This window comes from Necator americanus, chromosome X (assembly GCF_031761385.1).
Source record: "Necator americanus strain Aroian chromosome X, whole genome shotgun sequence".
In the NCBI taxonomy this organism is placed as follows: domain Eukaryota; kingdom Metazoa; phylum Nematoda; class Chromadorea; order Rhabditida; family Ancylostomatidae; genus Necator; species Necator americanus.
Window position 1 is genome coordinate 19,273,467 of NC_087376.1, and position 21,504 is coordinate 19,294,970.

Here is a 21,504-nt window from a genome sequence, read left to right on the forward strand (position 1 = left end):
AGGGAGCATGGAATCTTTGGCAACAACCATTCGTTTCGTCACGCTGAACTGCCGAACACTATCGAGTGAACTCCAACAAGCCGCTCTATTCAGACTTCTGCGATATCTCTGTGTGCCATTTGTTGCACTGCAGGAAACACGCATGAGAGATCGGCCCACCATCAGCATCGAAAATTACACCATATAGTACGGCGATGCTGATGAGAACAAAGTCGGTGGCTGCGCGATAGCTGTGAGGAACGATTGCAAGAACCTGGTGGAGGAATTTGGCTCGACGTCGTCTAGATGCGCCTTTGCACGACTGCGGGATCGCAGAGGACGTAAACTCTGGATCGTAAGTGCTCACGCACCTACGGAAACCGCTGAGGACAACAATAAGGACGCCTTCTATGATGAACTCAATGCGTTGATGTCTAAAATACCAAGCCAGCAGGTAGTCATTGTCGGAATCGACGAAAATGCGAAGATGGGACTCGAACAGCAACCCGATATGCTAGGAAAATGGTATTATCCAGCGGAGAGTACGTCGGACAACGGTGACCGTCTGGTCGACTTGTGCGAACTGACGGGCCTCATCATCGCTTCCACGTTTAAGAGGAATCATCGACGCCATCAGCTCACGTGGCAGGGGTCAACCCTTTAACGCCTGAGGAGCAGCGCAGGTGGAAGATGAGGACTCTTAAGCTTCAGCTTGACTACGTTCTGGTGAGGAACATTCCTCAGTCAGATATCCGAAAGTCTAGAGCTGTTTGGAACGTCGCGTTCGACCCTGACCACCGTCCAGTTCTCCTCAGCTTCAAGATACGGCTTCACAAGAGAAACCGAGGAGTTCCTCTTCAACCGAAAATCGACATGGCGGAAACAAAATCCACGTACAATTCTGTATGTGTCGCGCGCAGCGCTGATGACTTCAGCCAGGAAAAGCGTCTTAGAAGGAAGCTGCGTCGTCAACTGCAACAAGACCGTGATAACGAGTGGACGTCAAGATCGATGGAGTTTGAGAAAGCGTGGGAGGATAGGAACCCGCGGAAAGCCTATGCTTTACTGAAACAGTATAGCGGCAAAATGAAAAGATGTTCTCCTGTCCTCAACAATGCCAATGGAGTACCTGTCGGTGAAGCAATCCTTCCAATTTGGAGAGAACACTTCAAGACCTTGCTGAACCGACTAGCACCGTCAACTCCTGAACTCGAACACGTTCATAGACCGACGTATGCGGTTAACGAAGAGCCACCGACCGAGTCGGAGGTTCTAGTCTGTATTCAGAAAATGAAGAATGGAAAATCTGGTGGAGACGACGGGATTAGCGCAGAAATGCTAAAATATCTTCCTCCGTCTGGGATTCGTGAGATGACAAAGATCATCCGTTCAATATGGATAGACGAAAGGACACCTGATTCGTGGAGGCACGCTATCATAATTTCCCTCCACAAGAAGTTATCCGTCACGGACCCCAGGAATTATCGAGGAATCTCTTTGCTGCGTGTTATGTACAAGGTATTGGAGCGCATTATCCTGGACCGACTCATTAAAAATCGCGAAGAAACAACGCGCGACGAGCAAGCTGGCTTTCGTCCTGGCCCATCTACGATTGAACAGGTGTTCATCGTCAAGAGAGTGATCGAAATCTGTGTACCTCCCCGTCTACTCCAATGTAGGCTACCTTATTCATGCCTGCTAGAAAGCTCAACAGATGGTAGCTAACAGTTTATGGGATCTGATGTGATCTCAATTTCTGTTAGAATCGACATTGACGCTCAGGTCCCTTCGCTTTGGCACATCATTCTATGTTAGTTGTTCAGCGAGAAGACGAATAGAGCGTCGAATTCTTCGAATGCTTTTAATTTGTTGCAATGTCGAAGGAATAAAGATATGTAATCATGTTTGAATACTCTTTAAATGTAGTACTATACCTTTACCAGGCCAAGAAGATTGCGCAGTTTTCAACAATGCTGATTTTTCGAAGAAAAAAGAAGGAAAAATCTGTTGCTAAAAATAAGATAAAAAGATCTGTTGTTCAAGATAAAAAAGTTCTACTTCTGTGGCTCAAATTTGCAAAAATGATTCACTTTTACTTTTTTTTATTGGCGAGCGAAGGTGAGCCTACGAGAAGCATAAATGAGGCGTCACTGGACTTTCAGAGTGATGCTATCAAGTTAGCGGCTTAATTTGCTACATGTATGTGTGGTATTTGTATGCGTGTTGGTGATGTCGCCTTGTGTTGGTCAGTCCGATGACATCGTACTTAAGCTTCCTGGATTGCATCATCACATCTTCAATAGTCTCCTTCCTGGCGCTACCGTACCAGGCTTTTCTCCTGAGTCAGGACTCCTTCTTATTACTGGGTCCTGTATATAATTTTAGAAGCCACGGGCAGGTTGCCAACCTCTAGATCCATAAATTGAGAGACCATTGCGTTCTCCTGCTATGGATAAATGGAGCTTATTTGTCGGAGGCGACTATAAACCGCCTCCCTTGTATTTCCCAGACACTTTATTGCAGACCTTCGGTCGGACCGACATGCAGGACACGAGGGATTATGAGTGAGTGTTGGCCCATCAAAAGCATGGAGTCCGTCCCTTGAACCTGAATGTGTCTCAAGGCAGGCACAAGGTCGCTTTCGGTCCACGGTTAGCCCCCTATCCTGCACTTAGGGATGCGCCACGTAAGATCGCGGCTACCCGGCTGTGATACCTCAAATAAAGAAGATCTGAGGAGAGGACAGCTGAAAGTGGAGAACGGTTCTTAAGAACGAAAGCAGGAAGAAAACGCGGTGAGCGACATTGAACGCGCAATCGAAAAAGTGATGCTGGAGAATCTCGCTTTACACAAGTGAGGGACGTGATTCAAAGTTCCATCCTGAAAATTAGAGATGTTGTCGCATTTGCCAAGGCAAACAAAATAAGGTAGACAAAATAAGGTACACATGATGCGTTTCAGGGATAACCGCCGGAGCAGGGCCGTGAGCGACTGGGTTCTACGTGATATTAAGCGCACTACAGGAAGACGTAATGGTCAGACTTTTTCACGAACCCCTTCAAAGAAAATTTCTATACTGTCCGTGTTCCACGCGAAAGGAGAAACCACTGAGGCGACTCTGGCACGCAATAGGGAGTAATGGAAAGGTTACTGGCGCTCGCTCGACCTATTGGAAAAGTGAGAATCAAAGAGATCAAGGTGACCAAGGTTAGGCTGCTGTGTGAACAAACAAAATTCCTCCTTCAGCGTCACGAATGCCTCGTTGATACTTCGCCGCAGGAAAATTTGACTGATGTTCTGAGTAAGCTCTTACATGATGAAACCTGGCTGCGATGGTCTGACAGTTGGATTCTCGCCTTGTTATAGACCCATGGCTTCTGAACTGCGCTAGATCCATATAATAGAACCTGTATATTGCATTATTGCAGATTGAAAGAAAGTCCAATTTGAAAGAAATGTAGTAGCACCTGAACGCAGAAGCAATAATGCGAATTGGGTTTCGTCACGTTAGCGTAGTATTGGGAAAAGTTGAGATAAAACACGGGAAAATTCTGTTTAAAATGTTTAAAATCTCAATAGATAGGTGCCCAAGAAGTGAAATCATTTGCATTCCAAATTCCAGTGCTAACATTTTCAACATGACGTTGCTGAACGGCTCAGCCCACGTAAGATCGTACCGAATACATCAACCGTGTTCCATTTTTCTTCGATTTGCTCGTGCGCACGCCACTGATACTTTCATTCAATTCAATCACGCCGAGGAGTCTCCAGAAATTTCTTATTCGCAAAGAACAATCTTTTTTTTCTTTGGAAGACTTCCTCATCACTGCATCGACGGTCTTATTACAGTGATATTGGATGATATCTAGTAACGCATAGCTTTGTAACAACGGTTATCAATTATGCACATCACGTGTCCAGCTTTCTTTATCTTAACTTACCTAATAAACATGACGTCTCCAATCTTCGAACGTTGTCGTGAGACGGAACTTTGAATATCCACTTTAACTTTCATGAATTGGGATACTACCTCAAGTATCAAGCTTTTGACAGAGCGTTCAATGACGCTGATCATATTTTCTATGAGTATGACTATGACCAGACAGCAGTAAAGGTACCACACTTATTGTTAGCGTGCAGAAGCTGTCCTGTGATTTCAACTTTCGCCAGGAGCATTCAAGTATTTTTTTGGAAGGGCTTTGTGAGGAAATCTGCTCACTGGTTCGTTGATATTTCTGCGGCGCGTTTAATACACCGTAAAACTTGGTCGCTCACAGTCCTCGTCCTTGAAATAAATCACGTGTCCGCTCTCTCTTCACCTCTTTTGGGAGAAGCACCGACGTCTCAAATCTTCGACTGTTGTAGTATGATAGAATTGACCCCCGTCTTTCACCTTCGTACAGCGGCATCCTATTCCTAACATCGTCTTTTCCAGACATGCGATAGTCGGAGCCGGTGCTCCGACCCCCTTCACTTTTGGACGGTTGGCGAAGGGACCCCCTTCACTTGAGCTGCACCCACGATCACCACGAGAAAAAAGAAAAGAAAGGTAGACAGTTTAACCTGTTGAGGATGTAAGAAAGTCGAATATTTCCATTGCAGGTATTCTCTTCAACCTAGGAAGCAAATGGACGACGGAACAGTCGAAAAAGAAGGAATATTCATTCATAATTACCAAATAAAATAAAATAATATTAACTATGAGAATAAAATCTTAATGACTTACCTGTCTTCTGATCACAGTATCGCAGTAAATTACACTACAGTAAGCTCCTAATAAGGAGACATTACCCAGAGGGAACCACCGAGCAACAGAGCGAGAATGTACGGTTAGAGTTTGCAGCAGAATCACACGGCAGTGAAGATTATCTTGAAATACCCCAGAACGTGACGAATCGAACGGTACATTCATTATGCGTTCTTCTCCGCCGAGAAATTGGCGTCCAAAATTAGGCATGAAAAATTGAGTGTCTCCAGTTTGGAGCCCGTTACTTTTTTGAAAAGCAAGGAATCAAAAAAGAGATAATACACTGAGGTAGAGGTATCGCAGTAAATCACACTGCAATAAGCTACTAAACAAGGAGACATTACCGAGAAGGAACCATCGAGCAACACAGCGAGAATGTGCAGTTAGAGCGTGATTTTTACAGCAACAGAATTCCGCTGAAATGAACAGCTAATATTTCCATCCAGAGGAAAAATCGCCTAGCAGTGAAGGGTATCTAGAGATGCCCCAGAACATGGCGGATCTAATGGTGTAAAACACTTTCATTATGATTTCGTCTCCGCCGAGAAATTGGCGCTCAAATTTAGGCATCAAAAATTGAGTTTTTTCAGTTCTGAAGCCAGTACTTTGTAGGTAGACAAGAAACTCAAAAGTGGATAGCATACTGAGATAGACGAGAAATTTCTCTACAAACTGGTACCAAAAATTTCATTTCACATTGACCATTAAGGATGAAAAATTGGACCTGAAAATGGAGATTGAAATTACCAAATTTATAAGTTTTTTGCTTCGTTTTCTACTTACTCGAAACGAACAGGTAAGTATTGTATACCAAAAGAATCCGCATTTTCCGCTCTATCTGAAAATATATGACATGTTGAAGAAAGTCTTTGTCTCAATCAAACGGAGTGGGAGGAGCACGCGCAGTTGTAGATTCTCCGGCCCAACAGTCCGAGCCTAATGCTTAAGCATAGGAGGGGGGAGCACGCCAACGATAGAGTGCTCCCCCCTCTCTTTGAAAAAACTACGCATTTCTGCAGGTCAACCGACTTACCTTTGTATAGGTTAAGAAATTCTAGAGCAAATATGTATCCTTCACTCTATTGATAGGTTTCAAAATAAACAAGTTATTTAGAAAAAAAAAACCTGTTTTTCCGGCTGTAAAAAAGCAGCGATTTTTTTGAGCTTGGGACGCATTTTCTCAACCCAGTCAAGTATGCTCTGTATAGAGCAGAAAAAGTTAGGTGAGTTATGTTCCCTTCACCCTACTGTTAGCTTTTCAAAGAACTGAGTTATTTAAGAAGATAACTGCTTTCGAAGATGGTGATAGATACAGTAAATTTCTGCAATTTAAAAACTCTTCTAGTCCGGTATTTTGGCAAATACTTGTAGCGAATTCCATCCTCTTTCAGATTATATTTCAATTAATCCACGCAGTTTGGTCTGGATTTTGTATTATCTGAAATAGTAATGTATGTGCAAGAGCTGCTCGTGATGACTCATCACGCCGCACTTCTTTGGGAACTCCGCTAGGTACTATATATATAATATATAACATATATGACGCATGTTAGTGCTCTTTTTCTTTCTAGTTCGTAATTAAAGTTGCTCATTCGTCCTCGCTGCTCCATCGTACCGATGTTGTTTATCCATCTTCATACTTTCTCGTTAAATACGATTCAGCAGAAAATGCGTATTACGCTGTTACTGTTGTTACTCTTCATCAAATAAGTAATTTCTCCGCTACCAAAAATGAATTTTTTGTTCTGGTAACTCTTGATTAATAAGACTAATCTCCCTTTAATGCTATCTGCTGGCTTATGATCCCTTCTCTTCTTTATAATGTTTAGGACAACTATTCAACTAATTAAATTAGTTAAATGGTTTTTAGGTATTCATTTGTTGATGAGTACTATGAAACAACCTTTGTGAGTTGTCCACCTTTATTTGTACAGACTTTCTTTTTCTTCGAGAGACATCGATATAGAAATGTGACATAGGGTGCTCCTCCCCTCTCTTTGAGAAAACAACGCATTTCCGCAGGTCATCCGAGTTACCTTTTTATGGACTGAGAAATTCTATAGCAAATATGCACCCTTCACTCGACTAATAGGTTTCCAACTAAGCGAGTTATTTAGAAAAAACCTGTTTTTTCAGCTTCAAAATAACAGCGACTTTTTTGAGCTCGGAGCACATTTTCTCAATCCGGTCAGATAATTTCTGTATAGAACAATGGAAGTTAGGGCAGTTATGTACCCTTCACTCCATTTCTAGGTCCTCAAATAACTAAGTTATTAAAGGCGAAATTTGCTCGTTGAGGTGACAATGCGACTTGTTTTGCGTTGCTTGAGGCTCGTTCCTGACTCCTTTCCTTGCAACTTCCTTGTAGGAATTTCCTTCTTCTTTCGCTGTGTGTAGCGTTAGGAACATGTGCTTTGTAATTCTTTCTATTATATCTAGAATAATAAAGTGTGTGCATTCGAGAAGAAGCAGCTTCAACGCTACCTTTAGTCCCTAGAGGGGAAATGCCACCGCCTGCGAATGTTCTGCTTCACTGGTTTTGGACAACTCTACTTCTACTCATCCACATAGTCAGTTTTTTGAAATCGTTTCCTGCTCTTCTTTGCTTTACTGACTTCGTTCAGATGCGCTTTCCCGTCTACTTGTGGAGAAGATTCAGAGGGGCCCAGTAAGCAGATGTATGAATATATACATATGTATATTTAAATATGTGTTAATAAATGACCCTCTTCACCTGGGAGGGGGCCGGCTCCTCCTTATCGCACCTATGGTCTTTTCGACAGAACGTTCAATGACGCCGACCGTATTTTCTTCTCTCCGCTCAGCGACCAAGCTATTTGATGGTAGGTCGAGGAAGGAAGAATCACGGTGTTAAAGATGTAAAAAGGAGGCCGAATGTTTCCGATCTTCTTCACCACATTTTCTATGCTTTTCTAGTACTCTAAAAATAGGACCTAACGTAGATTAAAAGGAACGACAGTATCAGGATTCCGCACGTAAAAAAATTAGAAAATTGGATATTGGATGAAAGTCTGGTGGATGTCAAAACGTGTTCGACCCCACAATGATATGCTATGTGCTAGGCGTATAATTCTAAATGTTCATTGATTTAGAGTCGGAGAAGCAATGTCGTGATAGTCAAATATTGGTCAATATTTGTTCCGTATACTAATGGACGAAGAAGTATGGTCTAAAATGCGTAGGCTCCACCTCTCCGTAACGATATCCGTATAGATGGTGACTCCAACGGTCGAACAAAGTAATGTTAACTAGCTGACCCGGCGCCAAATATTGCAGCCACGAATTTCTGAGATTCAATTATGTTGCTTTATAAGACTTTTGGAATGGATAAGCGATGATGCGTTCTAACTCGCCTGACTGGTGTGCTTTCAGGAGTGACATTAGTTTTTAGACTCGAAGTTGTGAAAAAGTGGAGATGGTAACATAAATTCGTCCTCGAGACTTAACAACTCTAAGGCTAAAATAAAGTTTACCTTCAGTAGCCCCAGCCGCCTATTTAGTAACTTTTGCCTACATGTCATCGATCCCCTAATACCAGTGCGCGGACCTTAACTGCTTCACAACTCACCTCAGTGGCTTTAGTCCACAGATTAGTTTGTCTACATGTCATGGATCCATTACGCCCAATGTTTGGTTTTTAGGGCACCGATCTTGGTAGCTTCATAGCACAACTGAATGGCTTTAGCCTACACTTTAGTTACTTTTGCCTACACGTCATGAGTTTGAAAGTACAAGATGACGAGGAGTTCGTGCATACTGATGATATATCGTAAAAAAATTCATATCATTACTAAAGTATGAAAAATGTGTTCACAACTATACTTTGGCCGTGGCAAGAGTTAAACCCTCAGAGTTTTGTTGAGAGTTGAAGTGTCATTCCAAAACATATAAATACAGATTCGAATTATAGAAAGTTCGTAGTGAAATCCTCTAAAATTGTCTATCTCTATTTACCTCCTTAGCTCAAAAACAACGTGGTTTCTTTTTGAAAAGTTGAGACAAGCAAAGACTCAACCTGTAGTAGCAGCTAAAGTGGATAGAGGTACGAAACCGTTTGTTATCAAAGCAGACAAACTGACAAAAAAAAACTGGAAGTAATTCTTTTTCGGAGAGAAAAGAAGAGAATGTTGTGTCCTTTTTTTTTGCTTCGTTACAGTGAAGCAAAACAGAACTACCATGCCACGGATTTTGGAGCAGTCGTAGTTGTGTTTAACACTTGTACTACAAGGAACAGATTTCGTATTCGTTGACAGGTTTTTAAAGGCAGATGCCTTGTTAAGAGGTGTGGTTCCAATGAATAATGAAAGTGATAATGAAGTGATGAAACTGCAATGTTGTTGTGTGTTACGAACATGGATGATGGTGAGTGTTTGAGAAACTTCAGCAAGTATTAAGATTTCAGAGGTCTAATGAAGGATATTAGGACAGGAGCCTAAGAAGGATGCATATCGTTGAATACCCACAGCTCCAGCGACAGCTCATCCTTAAGGAAAATGACTGACAACAGTGATCGTCAATTGAGCTACGCAGCAGTTAGCAGCATCAGGGGACCATTGCGCTGCGTCTACATCATGCCCTGCCCTTCAGAATCTCTCACCGTCCAATAAGGTTCGAAACATGTCGCAGAGGCACGTTGCTACTGCCGTCTCTGCTATTGTCTCTGTATGGATCATCGATCATTTACGTATAGAGATATATCAAAACGACTGCACATGAAATACCAGAAATAGAAACTGTATGTTTTGAAGGAAATTAGGAAAAGCAGGAAATTCAAACAGTTGCTGCTTGGTGAATTCAAGTCTGCCCACAATGCACACAGAAATCCAGTTCAAACTTTAATCAAAGTGAGAGGTGATGAAAATGGTGTTTCAAACGTACCGTAGCGCAGTTGTTTTAAAAAATTCCGCGCTTGCCCGAAGGCTTCGCCACACCAGCTTAGATTCTTTTCTTAAAAACAAGACGGGGAATTTCAACTTTTTGCAAAAAAAAAAAAAGAAAAAGGGAAAAAGGAAGGATTTTTGGAAATTAGATCTTTAGGGAATTCATTCGGAAAGCAAAAAAAAAAAAAAAAAAGGGAAAAAGGAAGGATTTTTGGAAATTAGATCTTTAGGGAATTCATTCGGAAAGCAAGGAGTGTTTGAAACACTGATGAATGTAGGATGTTCTGTCGTACGCAGATACAAGCAAAAGGCTTTTGATTTGCTGAAAAACACACATCTTTGGAAGCATGATGGAAAAATTGAGCCTCATTATTAAAATACAGAATTATTTAATGATAGAAACCGTTTTTAGAGGAACACACTTTAAAAAGATAGAAAAAGTAATTGTGGTATTCAATAAAATGCAAGAAGAGCGACAAAAAAGGGGGTGTAAATGATGGTTTGAAAAAATGTAATCCAAGTTAAGAAAATATCCGATTTTACCATATCTTCATTTTATTTATATTTTATTTATTTCATCGTCATCATTTCAGAGCCGCAGTTCAACACGGTGGTGTCTTGAGTAAACGTATCACAAAATTTCCGACTACTATAACTGTTAAGCAGTAACCGTTATGAAAGCCAATATTTTGGAACGTTGTTCAAAATTTCCCTTCCTTTTTTTGCTACGTTGTTATTTCTGGTTCTTTGAGCACTCCTAGAAAGCCAACTTTATCGCGTGAGTGCGATGTAAACACACTGCATGATCTCAGTGACGGTGATGATGATGGGTAGGCGTGGCTTTATGATTAAAACGCTAAACTTGAAACGTTTATATCGAGATTTTTAAATACGTAACAGTTTTTTATTCCCGCTGCTGCTGGGAGTTTTCCTCGATAATGGCGTTTCCCCTCTATTCATATAATGTAATGATTTTTAAGTATTGTTGATTCTTGTTTTTTTCAGAGATTTAGAATGTCAAGTGAACAAAACAGAACATATGGATATACCAGAATATTACAAAATGCTGCTGTATTTTGCTTTTATCGAACTTAGAAAAATCTAGAAAATACAGGCACAGCGCAAGACATCAGTGACATGGTGATGGCTGGGCGTGGCTTAGTGATCACAGTTAACACCTACTGATCACTGTTAACCTAGGCCTGCTCTCGCCTACCGACACCATCTCCAGTAGGTACTCATTCGGCTGCACATAATCGGCTTTGGGTACTTAACGACTGCCCCTACCTACAAAGACTAAAGGATCGTGAAATGAGACTACCAAGAACCTCAAAGAAATCCACAGTAGCCGATTTTATGACGGTGAATCAAGGAACTAAAGAAAAATTAAAGACGGTTATGCAGGATGTAGTAGCAGAAGTAGCGTTCGAGTGGGCACAATACAGCAGGACATCTTAATGCAATAAAGGTACTTGGGGTAAAGAATGTTCTGAGAATTGATGTGGACTGTTATAGTTATATGGGCCGGACAATGAAGATGTTCTACAGCAAAACTAATGAATTAAGGATGCCGCTGCGGAAACTTTTCCATACAAAGTGTGACGGATTCGACTGTGACTGCTCGATCGATCGAAGGCCCGAAACTGACCTAGTGCCAACCGAGCCTTTGATCTCTTTGGAGTTGATAAATTGGTGCCAAACTCGTCTGGGAGGATAAAAGGATAAAAGCACTGACTTGACACATCGGCTAGCCAATACAAATCATTGTAAGGCCAAATACACGTTTACAGACCTCAAACGACTTTGAAATGAAGTCGATAGCGTAGGCGGATACACATTAGAACTGATCGATGGTGCCTACTTCATCCTTTTTCGTTTATGCCATGAGAGATATAGCATGTGTAGTATGCATGTAATCAGGTAGTCAGTTTGACAGAAAAAGGCAATAATTACGCTAAAATAGTACATCAAGCGTCTACCCAAGTTTGAGTAAGCACACCATACGCAAGAAAGCACGAGAAAACTGTAGCGCAGCTGATTCTTGGAAAGTGGATTTGTCCAAGATACAGGAAGAGGCAACATAAGTGATTGAGATTAATAGTAATTTTGTTCTATTGGCTAGAAATAAAATGAAGATCTTTTTCGTACACAACAAGACCTACTAGTATATAAAGCGCAAAACTGGTCATATGTCATCCGACGCGAATTCCCACAGCACCGAAAGATCAAAACAACTCCGAGTCTGGGTAACTGAACCGGCACATTACATAGTGTGCTCATGGTGCCACTGACGGCCACAGATTTACACCGATCGGACAGAAGGAATTACGAGTTAACAAGGCGTGATAAAATTTGCGAGGCAACATTTGAACGAGGGGAGAGTGCAACATGTTCAACAGTTACTTAGTGAATGGTGATGAGGTGCAAAACAATGGTGCGCGTTCCAAGTGGGCTGTGCCTATGCGGGTCGTAGATTATGGGAAGGAGGGTGATTCCGTCCACTCCTTCCTGATTGTCGTAAAAAAACGGCCCGAAAGATGCGGCTTCGAGCGTTCCGGCGCGCTATTTTCTACAACGAGTTCGACTGGAGCGCGCCAGCCTTGTGCACAAGTCGCTTCTTCCGGGTAGTTTTTTACGGCAATTAGGAAGAAATGGACGGAATCTCCCTCCTCCCCATTATCTACGACCCCGTATAAGCATTGCCCACCTGAAACCCGCAGCACCCCAGATTCGTAGGGCGATGCCTTTAAAGATGAGTGTAGTCGGAAAAAATATGTCACGAAGATAAGGCAATGAAAAACGTGCATTATTTTTGCACCAACCTAAAAGTTCTGTTTCTGGCACTGCGAAGGTGCAGTGGCCGGACTGCTCACCAATGCCAACACTAAAAAACGGTCGTAACTAAGAACCCATAGTTGGCGCCGAATGTGTTCTTGTGTTCCTGTGTCAAACAGAAACAGAGAGAGAGAGAGAGAGAGAGAGAGAGAGAGAGAGAATGGGTTGTGAAAGACACTTTCCACATATACAGCTGAAATCATTCGGAGCAGACTATATTTCCATGCCAGCAATAAAGAAAAAGAACACAGTAGGTTGGAATACACCTATCTTGATGTTTTTGGCCGAAAACTTCACTCGAAATACACTACAGAAGCGGTCCAAATAGGAGCATTCGAGAACTTCACTTGGATACCTGTTCCGCAAGTGAGTTTGGCGTTGTGTGCTCATGATTATCGCAATAATAGCCTACAACTCTACCTTTATTCTTACTGTTTTCTATACTCTTTCTATCCTGTATCACCTGCTATGGAACGTCGTAAATCGTATACAGCAGCTTTCAAGCTAGACGCCGTCAATTATCGTGATTTGCATGGAACCTTGGCAGCGGCTAGTCATTTTGAAGTCACTGAAGCAATGATAAGAAAGTGGGTTGTTGATCGACAAAATCTTCAAGAGATGCCAGCAACGAAGAGAGCCCGACGATACAAAAAACCAAGCGTTGAAGAAGTTGAAGATGCCATCTACAACTGGGTTGTCAAAAAACGAGAAGAAAATAGAGCTGTCACGGTGAAAGAAATAAGGACCAAAGCAAAGGAATTAGCAGAAGAGCATTGTCACCAAAATTTTAAAGCATCTGCGCATTGGTGCATCCTGTTTATGGCGCGAAAAAAGCTCTCTGTACGAAGAAGAACAAGTGTCGTTGAAGTATGGAACAAAAGAGAAAATCACAATTCCGACCCTGATCGCTCTTTGCTGATATTTGATTCTGCTCGTTGCCACGTAACTGATGAAGTGAAACAATTTTGTCAACAATATGGCAAAATTGCCGTAATACCAGGAGGATTGACCAAAATATTGCAACCCTTAGACGTCGGCATCAACAAACCGTTTAAAGACCACTTGAAAGCTGGCTGGGAAAAATGGATGAGAGATGAAGCTAAAGCAACTTACACAAAAAGTGGAATAAGGAGAAGGATGAGCTACGAAGAAGCTGCATTTTTAGTTAGCGAAAGTTTTCAATCCATTTCATCTGATGTTATTCAACATAGTTTTGAAAAAGCATTGTGTGATTTGGAAAATCTCAAAAACGATTTTGCCATGATGAATATAAACGATGATGACGAAGTAGAAATTGGAAAAGTTTAGTGTTATGTTTAGGTATGTTGGAGTTCTTGTTGTTTAATATACAAATAAAATTTTAAAAATATTTTTTCAAAATCATTTTTTACCGGTAAATTAAACCGCTCTTATCTATGGAATTTTACTGATCGAATGGGCTCTTCAAGTTCTATCCAGAGATCAAATTCCGGCATTTCTAGAGAGATTCCGGCAGAAATTCCGTTAAAATCGCTATTTTTCTATATGAATTGTTTATTAAGTGGGCGAGGTTTAGAGTTGAGGGGCGGAGCTTCTTCTAAACTTCTTCTCCGATTTTTATTTATCCATCCATCAAGTTAGAGGGGTGACTGCATTCAATTTCAATTTCATTCCAATTCATTTTTCACCGGTAAATTAAACCGCCCTTATCTATGGGATTTTAGGGTATATACCAAATTCTCCATGACGTATTACCATGATATTTATTTAATCAACAAGTAGATGAAAGAATAGTGGGTTCTGTTCTAGCTAGTAAATGGTCGTGCAGAAATCCATTTTTACAATGAGAGTAAAGGATGGAAAAGAATAGTTAAATAAATAAATAAATTCCTGCGCTACCAAAGGTGCCGAAAATATTTCGACGCTGAGAATAATTGTTACTGAAATAGTTAGTTATGTTACTGAAATAAAAAGTCCAACTAATGCCTCGAGAAAAAAAAAACTCGACATAGTTTTAAGTTAGGTTTTCTAACACTATTATTACAATTATTAGTCCGATTATACAGTAATTTTTAAGAAACATGTGGTCTGTCATAAACATTTCTGCAGATTCCGCTGAGAGCAAAACCGTGCATAAGGACCAATGAGTCGATTGAAACCAATATTTCCCAAATAATCACAAATTTCGTAGTCAGCGCTTGCTGATACCCCATTTAGCAGGGTCTAATAGCCTTGTAAGAAAATGCATAAAGTTAATAAAGTAAAGTTTCTGGCGTTAATCAATCCGCTTGGGATGCGCTCCCACGTTCACTTCAATTCAGAATCGTTTGAGGTTCACGAACGTGTAACTGGTCTATACAATGACTTGCGGTGGCTAGCCGATGTGTCAACTCAGTGCTTTTATCCTTTTATCCTCCCAGACGAGTCTGGTACCAATTTATCGACCCCGGAGGGATGAAAGGCTTGGTGAGCAGTAGGGCGAATTCAAACCTCTGATCGATCGTGCAGGAAGCGGAACCTCTAACCACTACACCACACCCGCCCCCAAGAAAACGCATGAGCATCTATGAATTGATAGTTTTTATGAGGATAATGACTACTCTTTCGCGAATAGAACCTAGAACCCCAATTGAGAAGTTTTTACATGAAATGGAGCGAAAGCAGTCAGAAACCTATTGTCCGCGCCCAGTCGAAAAGAGTCTGTTTGCAAAGAATTGGTCCATGTCAGTCTGAAAAGAAGACAAATAGACACACAAATTAAACGCATTTTTATTATATGTGTAGGACCAATGCAGACAACCGCGTTTCTCGCTGTTCACTATTTTTCTAAACCACAAGTACTAACGTGAGAAAGCAATGCATGGTTAAAAAACATTCCGCAACCAAGTCAGGAAAGTCCATAGATTATGTAGAATGTTCGACAGGTTCGGAAGTCTTTTGGCGTACATAGAAATAGTGATCAACGTATGTAAACTGCTCAGCTGGGTGCTTGCATTGTCTGAACAGCAAAAATAGGTCAATATTTATGATACTGACATTTATCTACGAGGGCATAGCCCCCTACGTACCGATATTCACAGGCTTCCTCCTGTGTGATGCACGGTAGGAGCAAATACAAGGCAAAGAAATTAGCTACTTAGACAGTGTTTGAAGGGCGCTTGATCTTTGAGTGTTTCTGGGATTTCGTGTTGGGCTTTCAAATTAGCACTTTGTATGACAATATAGTACAATTATTTTCGTAATTTCAGTAATCATAAAAAAGTGAGAAGCAGTCTTTTTTGCACCCGAGGCAGTGTAGTGATTATGACGCTGTCGGAACTGGAATGTTTGCTTCGAATATCATCGTCCGCATCTTACTTTAACTTGCTTAGTAAGGCATAGAGCTTCGTTCTAAAATTGCGATAAAATGTCTTCGTCAGGAGCAACAATCTTTACATATGTGAGAAGAACTTCCAAAAAAGAATGTACTTGTTGATGTCGGGGAAGTGGGACAAAACCTATGTCGGACTAGATAGGATATACTAAGTAATTCACTGGTTCTTTCAAGGTCTGAAAATGAAGGATATAAAATGAAAGTAAAATCAATTCTTCCGATCTCGAGATTAGATCCTATTTCACATCAAACGAAAACAGATGGGCCGCAATCAGTTATTGCTATTGATATTATTATTATTGATCGCTGCGAAGTGTCTCAAGTCTGCACGCAACCAACTGAAAGGATGGATTATTACGGGTATTGGGTTCTCAGGTAAGACTGAAGGTGACCCTATAGCAAAGCAGTGGTAGTTAAGAAGTAGTTGATAGTTACGGTCTCCAAATTATATTGCCTTCGTAGCATTTCGTAGATATACTGCGAACAGAAAATAAAAAGGAGGGTTCAACTCAGCGTTAACTTTGTTAACTTTGTCAGCATATGTAAGGAGTACTGCTCCTGAAAAAGACATTTTTTCGATTCTAGAACGAAGCTCCAAATACGATGATAATTTATCAAGCACGATAAATCTGGACGATGTTATTCGGACAAGGCTCTCCAGTACATGTACGATAGGAAAGCCCTTTCCGAATGGTCTTACCACTCAGCTTCCAGCTTTTATTTAGCTACTTCATATCATACCGAGCACAGATTGAGTCGTTATTCCACGTTGTTCTATCAATCAATAATCAATTACCAATAACGAGAGGAAAAATTTACAAAAAAAAAACAGGCGATGTAATTATTCGATGAAGCGAACAGTACCTGAAGTGTCGTTTGACACATGTCGATCATAGCATCCATACGATCAGGAAAAGCCAAAAAACTCTCGTTGTCAGTGACGATGTACTTGTGTAACACGTGAGCAATATCTGAAAAAACTAAGAATCCTGTAAGGAACATAGAAATCATTTGACGGACATCCCAAATACATAGTTATAGCCTTTTACTGTCAAGTGAAGAACAGAGCCAAGGTTGTCAAGTGTGTTTCATTTCGGCTAACTTTTCAGAGTCATCGCCTTCTTCAGGGGTTGGAAAAGGAGGGATTTGATGTAAAGGTTGAAGAATATTAGCTGAGCTGCTATAGTGCATAGGGTCTACTAGCACAGTCACATAACCATTACAGTAATGCTTAAAGGCAGCGTACCATTAAACTGACGATGTTGGGGTCTCTGTGGGCAAACATAGAGTTGGCGTGTAGATAACCAGTATGAGCGTGGTCCCTCTCAATTCCCCTAAACATCCTGGAAACTGGAGTGGGAATAGCGTTTTTTCCTACGAAGTAGTGAAAACGCACCACACCTGTGCACCCTCCGGTTTGCTCAGCACCTTCACACGTAGGACGATTTATTGGGAATTGAGCAGGGTAACGTTCAAACTCAAAATCTACACTCACAGATACCATAACATCGTTAGTTTCGTGATACGCTGTCTTTAGGTAATGTTAACAAAGATTTTTGAGGTTGGGTCTATTAGGTAGCAGCTAGGACATTGTTCATGGGTACCTCAGTGAAGATGCTCAACTTCCCCGAAAGAAAAAAAAAAACTCAAGAGTGTAAAACATCGCGAGACAGTGAGAGATCTCCATAGGCATGACGTCTGCGAAAACACAGAATGAATTGCGCATTTATACAGAATGTGAAAGTGTATACTGCATGAACAATAGAACTTTTTGGAGCTCGTTGGTAACTTGTCTTAAGTCTGCATTTGCACAAATGTTTCTCATTTTTCAAATGCGTACAAGTCAATTTGTCGGACGTGTTTTCGCAGGCATATGGACCTCTGGATCTGAGCGATGTCTCAAATTTCTGAAGTTGTGGGGGAATTACCCGTTCTCACCGTGTTACTTGTAAACAGTAATGACTTCTACCCATCGGGAAAGAGACTCCAACTTTGAAAACTTAATCGTATGCTTCGCTATTTTATAATTCCCTGGCCTAGTTTCCTCTCTACTTTTTTGCTGAATTGAAACCTGTCCTGTGATGTCCTGTTGAGAACATAGACTGCATATGTCTAGGATTCAGATTTTCCATGCTCTGAAGAAGGTGATGATGCTGAAATGTTAGTCGAATTAAAGCATCGAAAACAATTTTGGATCTGTGCTTCACTCAGCGCTGAAACAAATCAATCACTATGTCAAGACTCAAGCAAAACAGTGTCGAACTTTCGCGCGAAGGGTTCGGAAGGTTTCGAACACGTTCGCATCATAACGAAAAGCATAAGAGCCAATACAGCTCTGTCTGCATTTGCACAAATGTTTCTCATTTTTCAAATGCGTACAAGTCAGTGATCAAAACATCTAAAATGAGCATCTTACACAGACACAAGCTACAAAAATGTGTGGATAGGCAACGTATTAACAATCATAAAGGTAATATGAATTGTTGACATAAAGAACCTGACCCTAAGCAACGAGACAATTAAAGGCATCACCCCACGAATCTAAGGTGGTACGGATTTCAGGTGGAGTATTTCGCATACGGGATTATGGAGAGGGGATGATTCCATCCACTTCTTCCTAATTGCCGTAAAACGGCCCGGAAGATGCGGCGCGTGCACAAGGCTTGCGCGCTCCAGTCGAACTCGTTGTAGGAAATGGCGCGCCGGAACGTTCGAAGCCGTATCTACCGGGCTGTTTTTTTACGGCAATTAGGAAGAAATGGGAAATGGACGGAATCACCCCTCTCCATAATCTATCCCGTATACGAATACTCCACCTGAAATCCGTGTCACCTCAGATTCGTGGAGTGCCTTTAAGCAGAAATGGAGAACGGTCAAGGTCAACTCGTACGTGTCGTCACGTATTCGGGAGGCTAATGAGCGTCGATAACTGCGCCGCTCGACTCCTGACAGCATCGCTATCGCCGCAGCAGCTTTCCAGCTTCTCTTTCGTTACGTCTTGTTGATGCGCCGCAAACAGCTCCTTCCCCACCCATTTCGTCCCTTATGCCCTTTTTGAATCGAACAAGAGAGGTGCATCGTGAAAGATTTTGTTTGATACTTTAAACAGTGGTTGATGAAGTATAAATAAGCGAAATGCCGCCTAGAAACGGGATGAAAGTGTTTATTTTCCTTTTCTCAACTGTTGAATAGGAATCACCCGTTCATCTAAGAGGGCTAAGGAATCCAAGAAATGGGCTTAAAAAAAACTTCCACTTATCGGTGTTAATCCATATTTCTTTATTTTTTTTCTTGCTTTATAAGAATTGCTCTTTGCACAATTAGCTAAGTGGAAGTGGCATCGAACTCCTGATGTAGTGTTACCAATACCTCGCAGACACGCGTTGTGCTTAAAGGTGTATCTCGAAGATACAGAGATACAGGTTCGCCACTCATACACCTAACCTGTCGATATTGATTTATACATCGAAAACAAGCGGTAGAACTCTGTAGAAAGGAAAAGAGAGTTTAAAGATCTAATAAAAATCTATTGGATAAAAAGTAATACAAGCAGGTATTAGAATATTAGAGATGCATTCTATATAAATGTTACATCTACATAAGGCAAAGCGTTGATCTAAATTTTTCCGGCTAGATAACGGGAGATTCGACGACAAAATTTATTTCCTTGCTAGCGTCTTAAGGTGGCTAGTTGGAAAAGAAATAAGAGTTTAAGCACATAGTGATAGGTTCCATTACTTTCACTATTCTCTTTTTGTTCTCTTCCCAATTAGCAGCCATCGTCTTGACGCGACGCGACGGTACCGCACGTCGCGTGGATAACAGGAGGGTGTGGGGTCTCCATGGCTCCACACAGTTGTAGAGGTTGCCTGGTGCAACGATAGTCGTAGTTGCACAAAGACGCGCGGCGCCCCATGGCGGTCAGCCGATTTTCGCGGATGGCTCTTGTTATTGAAAATTAATACAAATTTCTGCTATCAAGCAGAAATTTGTATTAATTTTCAATTCAAATGGTTTTTCTTCGAAACAAACCTGAAAATGGCAAGATGGTTTGCCGGTCCGTGTTCTTAAACACCTCGTATAGCTTGTTGTAAACAGCCCACATAGGCTCGCTCACATAATTTTGCAGCAGAGATTGCAGGAGAATAATGACGTCATCATAGAACTCTAAAAAACATGGTTCCTATCTGCAAAAAGGGATGCACTCTGTTCCACCTATTTGGCATACTAAATCAGAAATCGGTACTTTTTAGAGCGACATGCATCATACGCTTACCAACATGACCCGCCGTTAGAATGCAATTTATAGGTTTCAAAATGCTTGCTTCCACGTGAACCATAACTTCTCGATGCTCCTCGACAAGCTGCAATTTGGATGTTTGTCTTTGAAAAGGAAAAAAAAACTCTCTTCTCTAGATATCAGAGATATCTAGAGACAGGAAATACGCGATGAACCCACGTCAAGAATACCTCCAAGTGTTGGAATGATGCTGTTCAGAGCAGGAGTTCTGTCGTCGATAGCATCACTAGTGAGTATTTCCAGGAAAAGGTTGGACTGAAACTGTGAAATGTCAGAACAAAAAATCCAAAAGATATCAGGTTCTCATAACGTTTTTAATTCCCACGGTTTCGAAGTAATAAATATGTCAGCCTGCTCGGGCAATATTTCTAAATGCAGAAAATCTTCATGTTATTATATAATAACGGGCTTGTTCTGTCGCGTGTTTGTTTAACGAAATTCCAGAAATTAGTGAGACGGGTAAAACGACGTTAGGTAGGTGTACTGACGCTTCAATATAGCAAAATGGGGTGAGTTGGGTCCCATGCCGTCGAATTGATGCGCCCATCCGACTTCATGTGATGCCTACTTTCACTGATATTTCGGATAAATACGCCCAGACTTGAATTTAATACTAAACAATCCATGAAAAACAGTCTTTATTAAAATCAATCAAAATATTAAATTTGTAAGGTTATGAACTGAAGAAAGAAACTACTAACATCTAATGAAATGCTGTTCAAACTGAACTGTAGTATTTCAAATGGTTGCCGGTGCACTATTACACATTCGGTAGTTTCAGTATGCCACCTTAAGCTGGCTTCTTGCATGCTTTCAACAGGTCATCCTAGACAATAATCTTCAGTCAATGTTTTGGAAAGCATGGCAGCGGTACCTAGTGCGCTGAAAGAACTTGAATTTAAAGAAGAAAAAAGAATGTTACTGCCAATTTCGTCTTAGAACCTCCTTTCTTAATGAGACTTCAAGCTACATGCAAAATGCAATCATTCGATTGTTATTATTTTAAGTCAGGTATGAATCGCACCACAGATCTCCCTCACTAGAGGGATCACAATCGGTTAGTCGCGAGGCAACGTGGCGCGTCCCTGGGTGGAGGGTAGGGGGCTAATCGTGGGCCACAAGCGGCCAAAAGCCTGCAATCAAGTGACTGGGAGATGCAAGGGAGGCGGTTTGGAGTCGCATCCAACAAATAAGCTCCACATGTCCACTCCGGGAGAACGCAAGTTCTCCCAAAAACTCATGGGACTAGAGCCTTGCAACCTGCCCACCTGTTTTAAAATTTTACGCATGTCACAGCAATAGAAAAGATTCTTCTGATTCTGGAGGAAAGCCTGATACGGTAGCACCAGGAAAGACGGGGTTACAGGAGTCATGTAGGCCACCGAAACCG

General features: G+C 41.4%; 4 protein-coding genes across 5 annotated transcripts; 3 read left to right on the forward strand and 1 right to left on the reverse strand.

Annotated features, from left to right (window-relative positions):
• Positions 1-7: 7 nt before the first annotated feature.
• On the forward strand, positions 8-1,704 carry RB195_024180 (uncharacterized protein; the record flags this gene model as incomplete). Its single annotated transcript, XM_064211862.1, has 3 exons — positions 8-112; positions 188-536; positions 596-1,704. 3 exons carry the CDS (start codon positions 8-10, stop codon positions 1,702-1,704), a joined length of 1,563 nt encoding a protein of 520 aa, XP_064067743.1.
• Positions 670-1,704, forward strand: RB195_024181 (uncharacterized protein; the record flags this gene model as incomplete). Its single annotated transcript, XM_064211863.1, has 1 exon — positions 670-1,704. The coding sequence occupies one exon, from the start codon at positions 670-672 to the stop codon at positions 1,702-1,704; it is 1,035 nt and encodes a 344-aa protein (XP_064067744.1).
• An 11,226-nt stretch (positions 1,705-12,930) lies between these two features.
• On the forward strand, positions 12,931-13,770 carry RB195_024182 (uncharacterized protein; the record flags this gene model as incomplete). Its single annotated transcript, XM_064211864.1, has 1 exon — positions 12,931-13,770. The coding sequence occupies one exon, from the start codon at positions 12,931-12,933 to the stop codon at positions 13,768-13,770; it is 840 nt and encodes a 279-aa protein (XP_064067745.1).
• Positions 13,771-15,948: 2,178 nt separating this feature from the next.
• Positions 15,949-21,487, reverse strand: RB195_024183 (uncharacterized protein; the record flags this gene model as incomplete). 2 transcript variants are annotated; one of them, XM_064211865.1, is made up of 6 exons in its annotated part: positions 15,949-15,990; positions 16,679-16,785; positions 19,847-19,981; positions 20,091-20,178; positions 20,274-20,369; positions 20,816-20,923. In XM_064211865.1, the coding sequence occupies 6 exons, from the start codon at positions 20,921-20,923 to the stop codon at positions 15,949-15,951; spliced, it is 576 nt and encodes a 191-aa protein (XP_064067746.1). The 2 variants fall into 2 exon arrangements, with proteins under 2 accessions (XP_064067746.1, XP_064067747.1); XM_064211866.1 differs by lacking the exons at positions 15,949-15,990; positions 20,816-20,923 and adding exons at positions 16,319-16,372; positions 21,383-21,487.
• Positions 21,488-21,504: the final 17 nt, after the last annotated feature.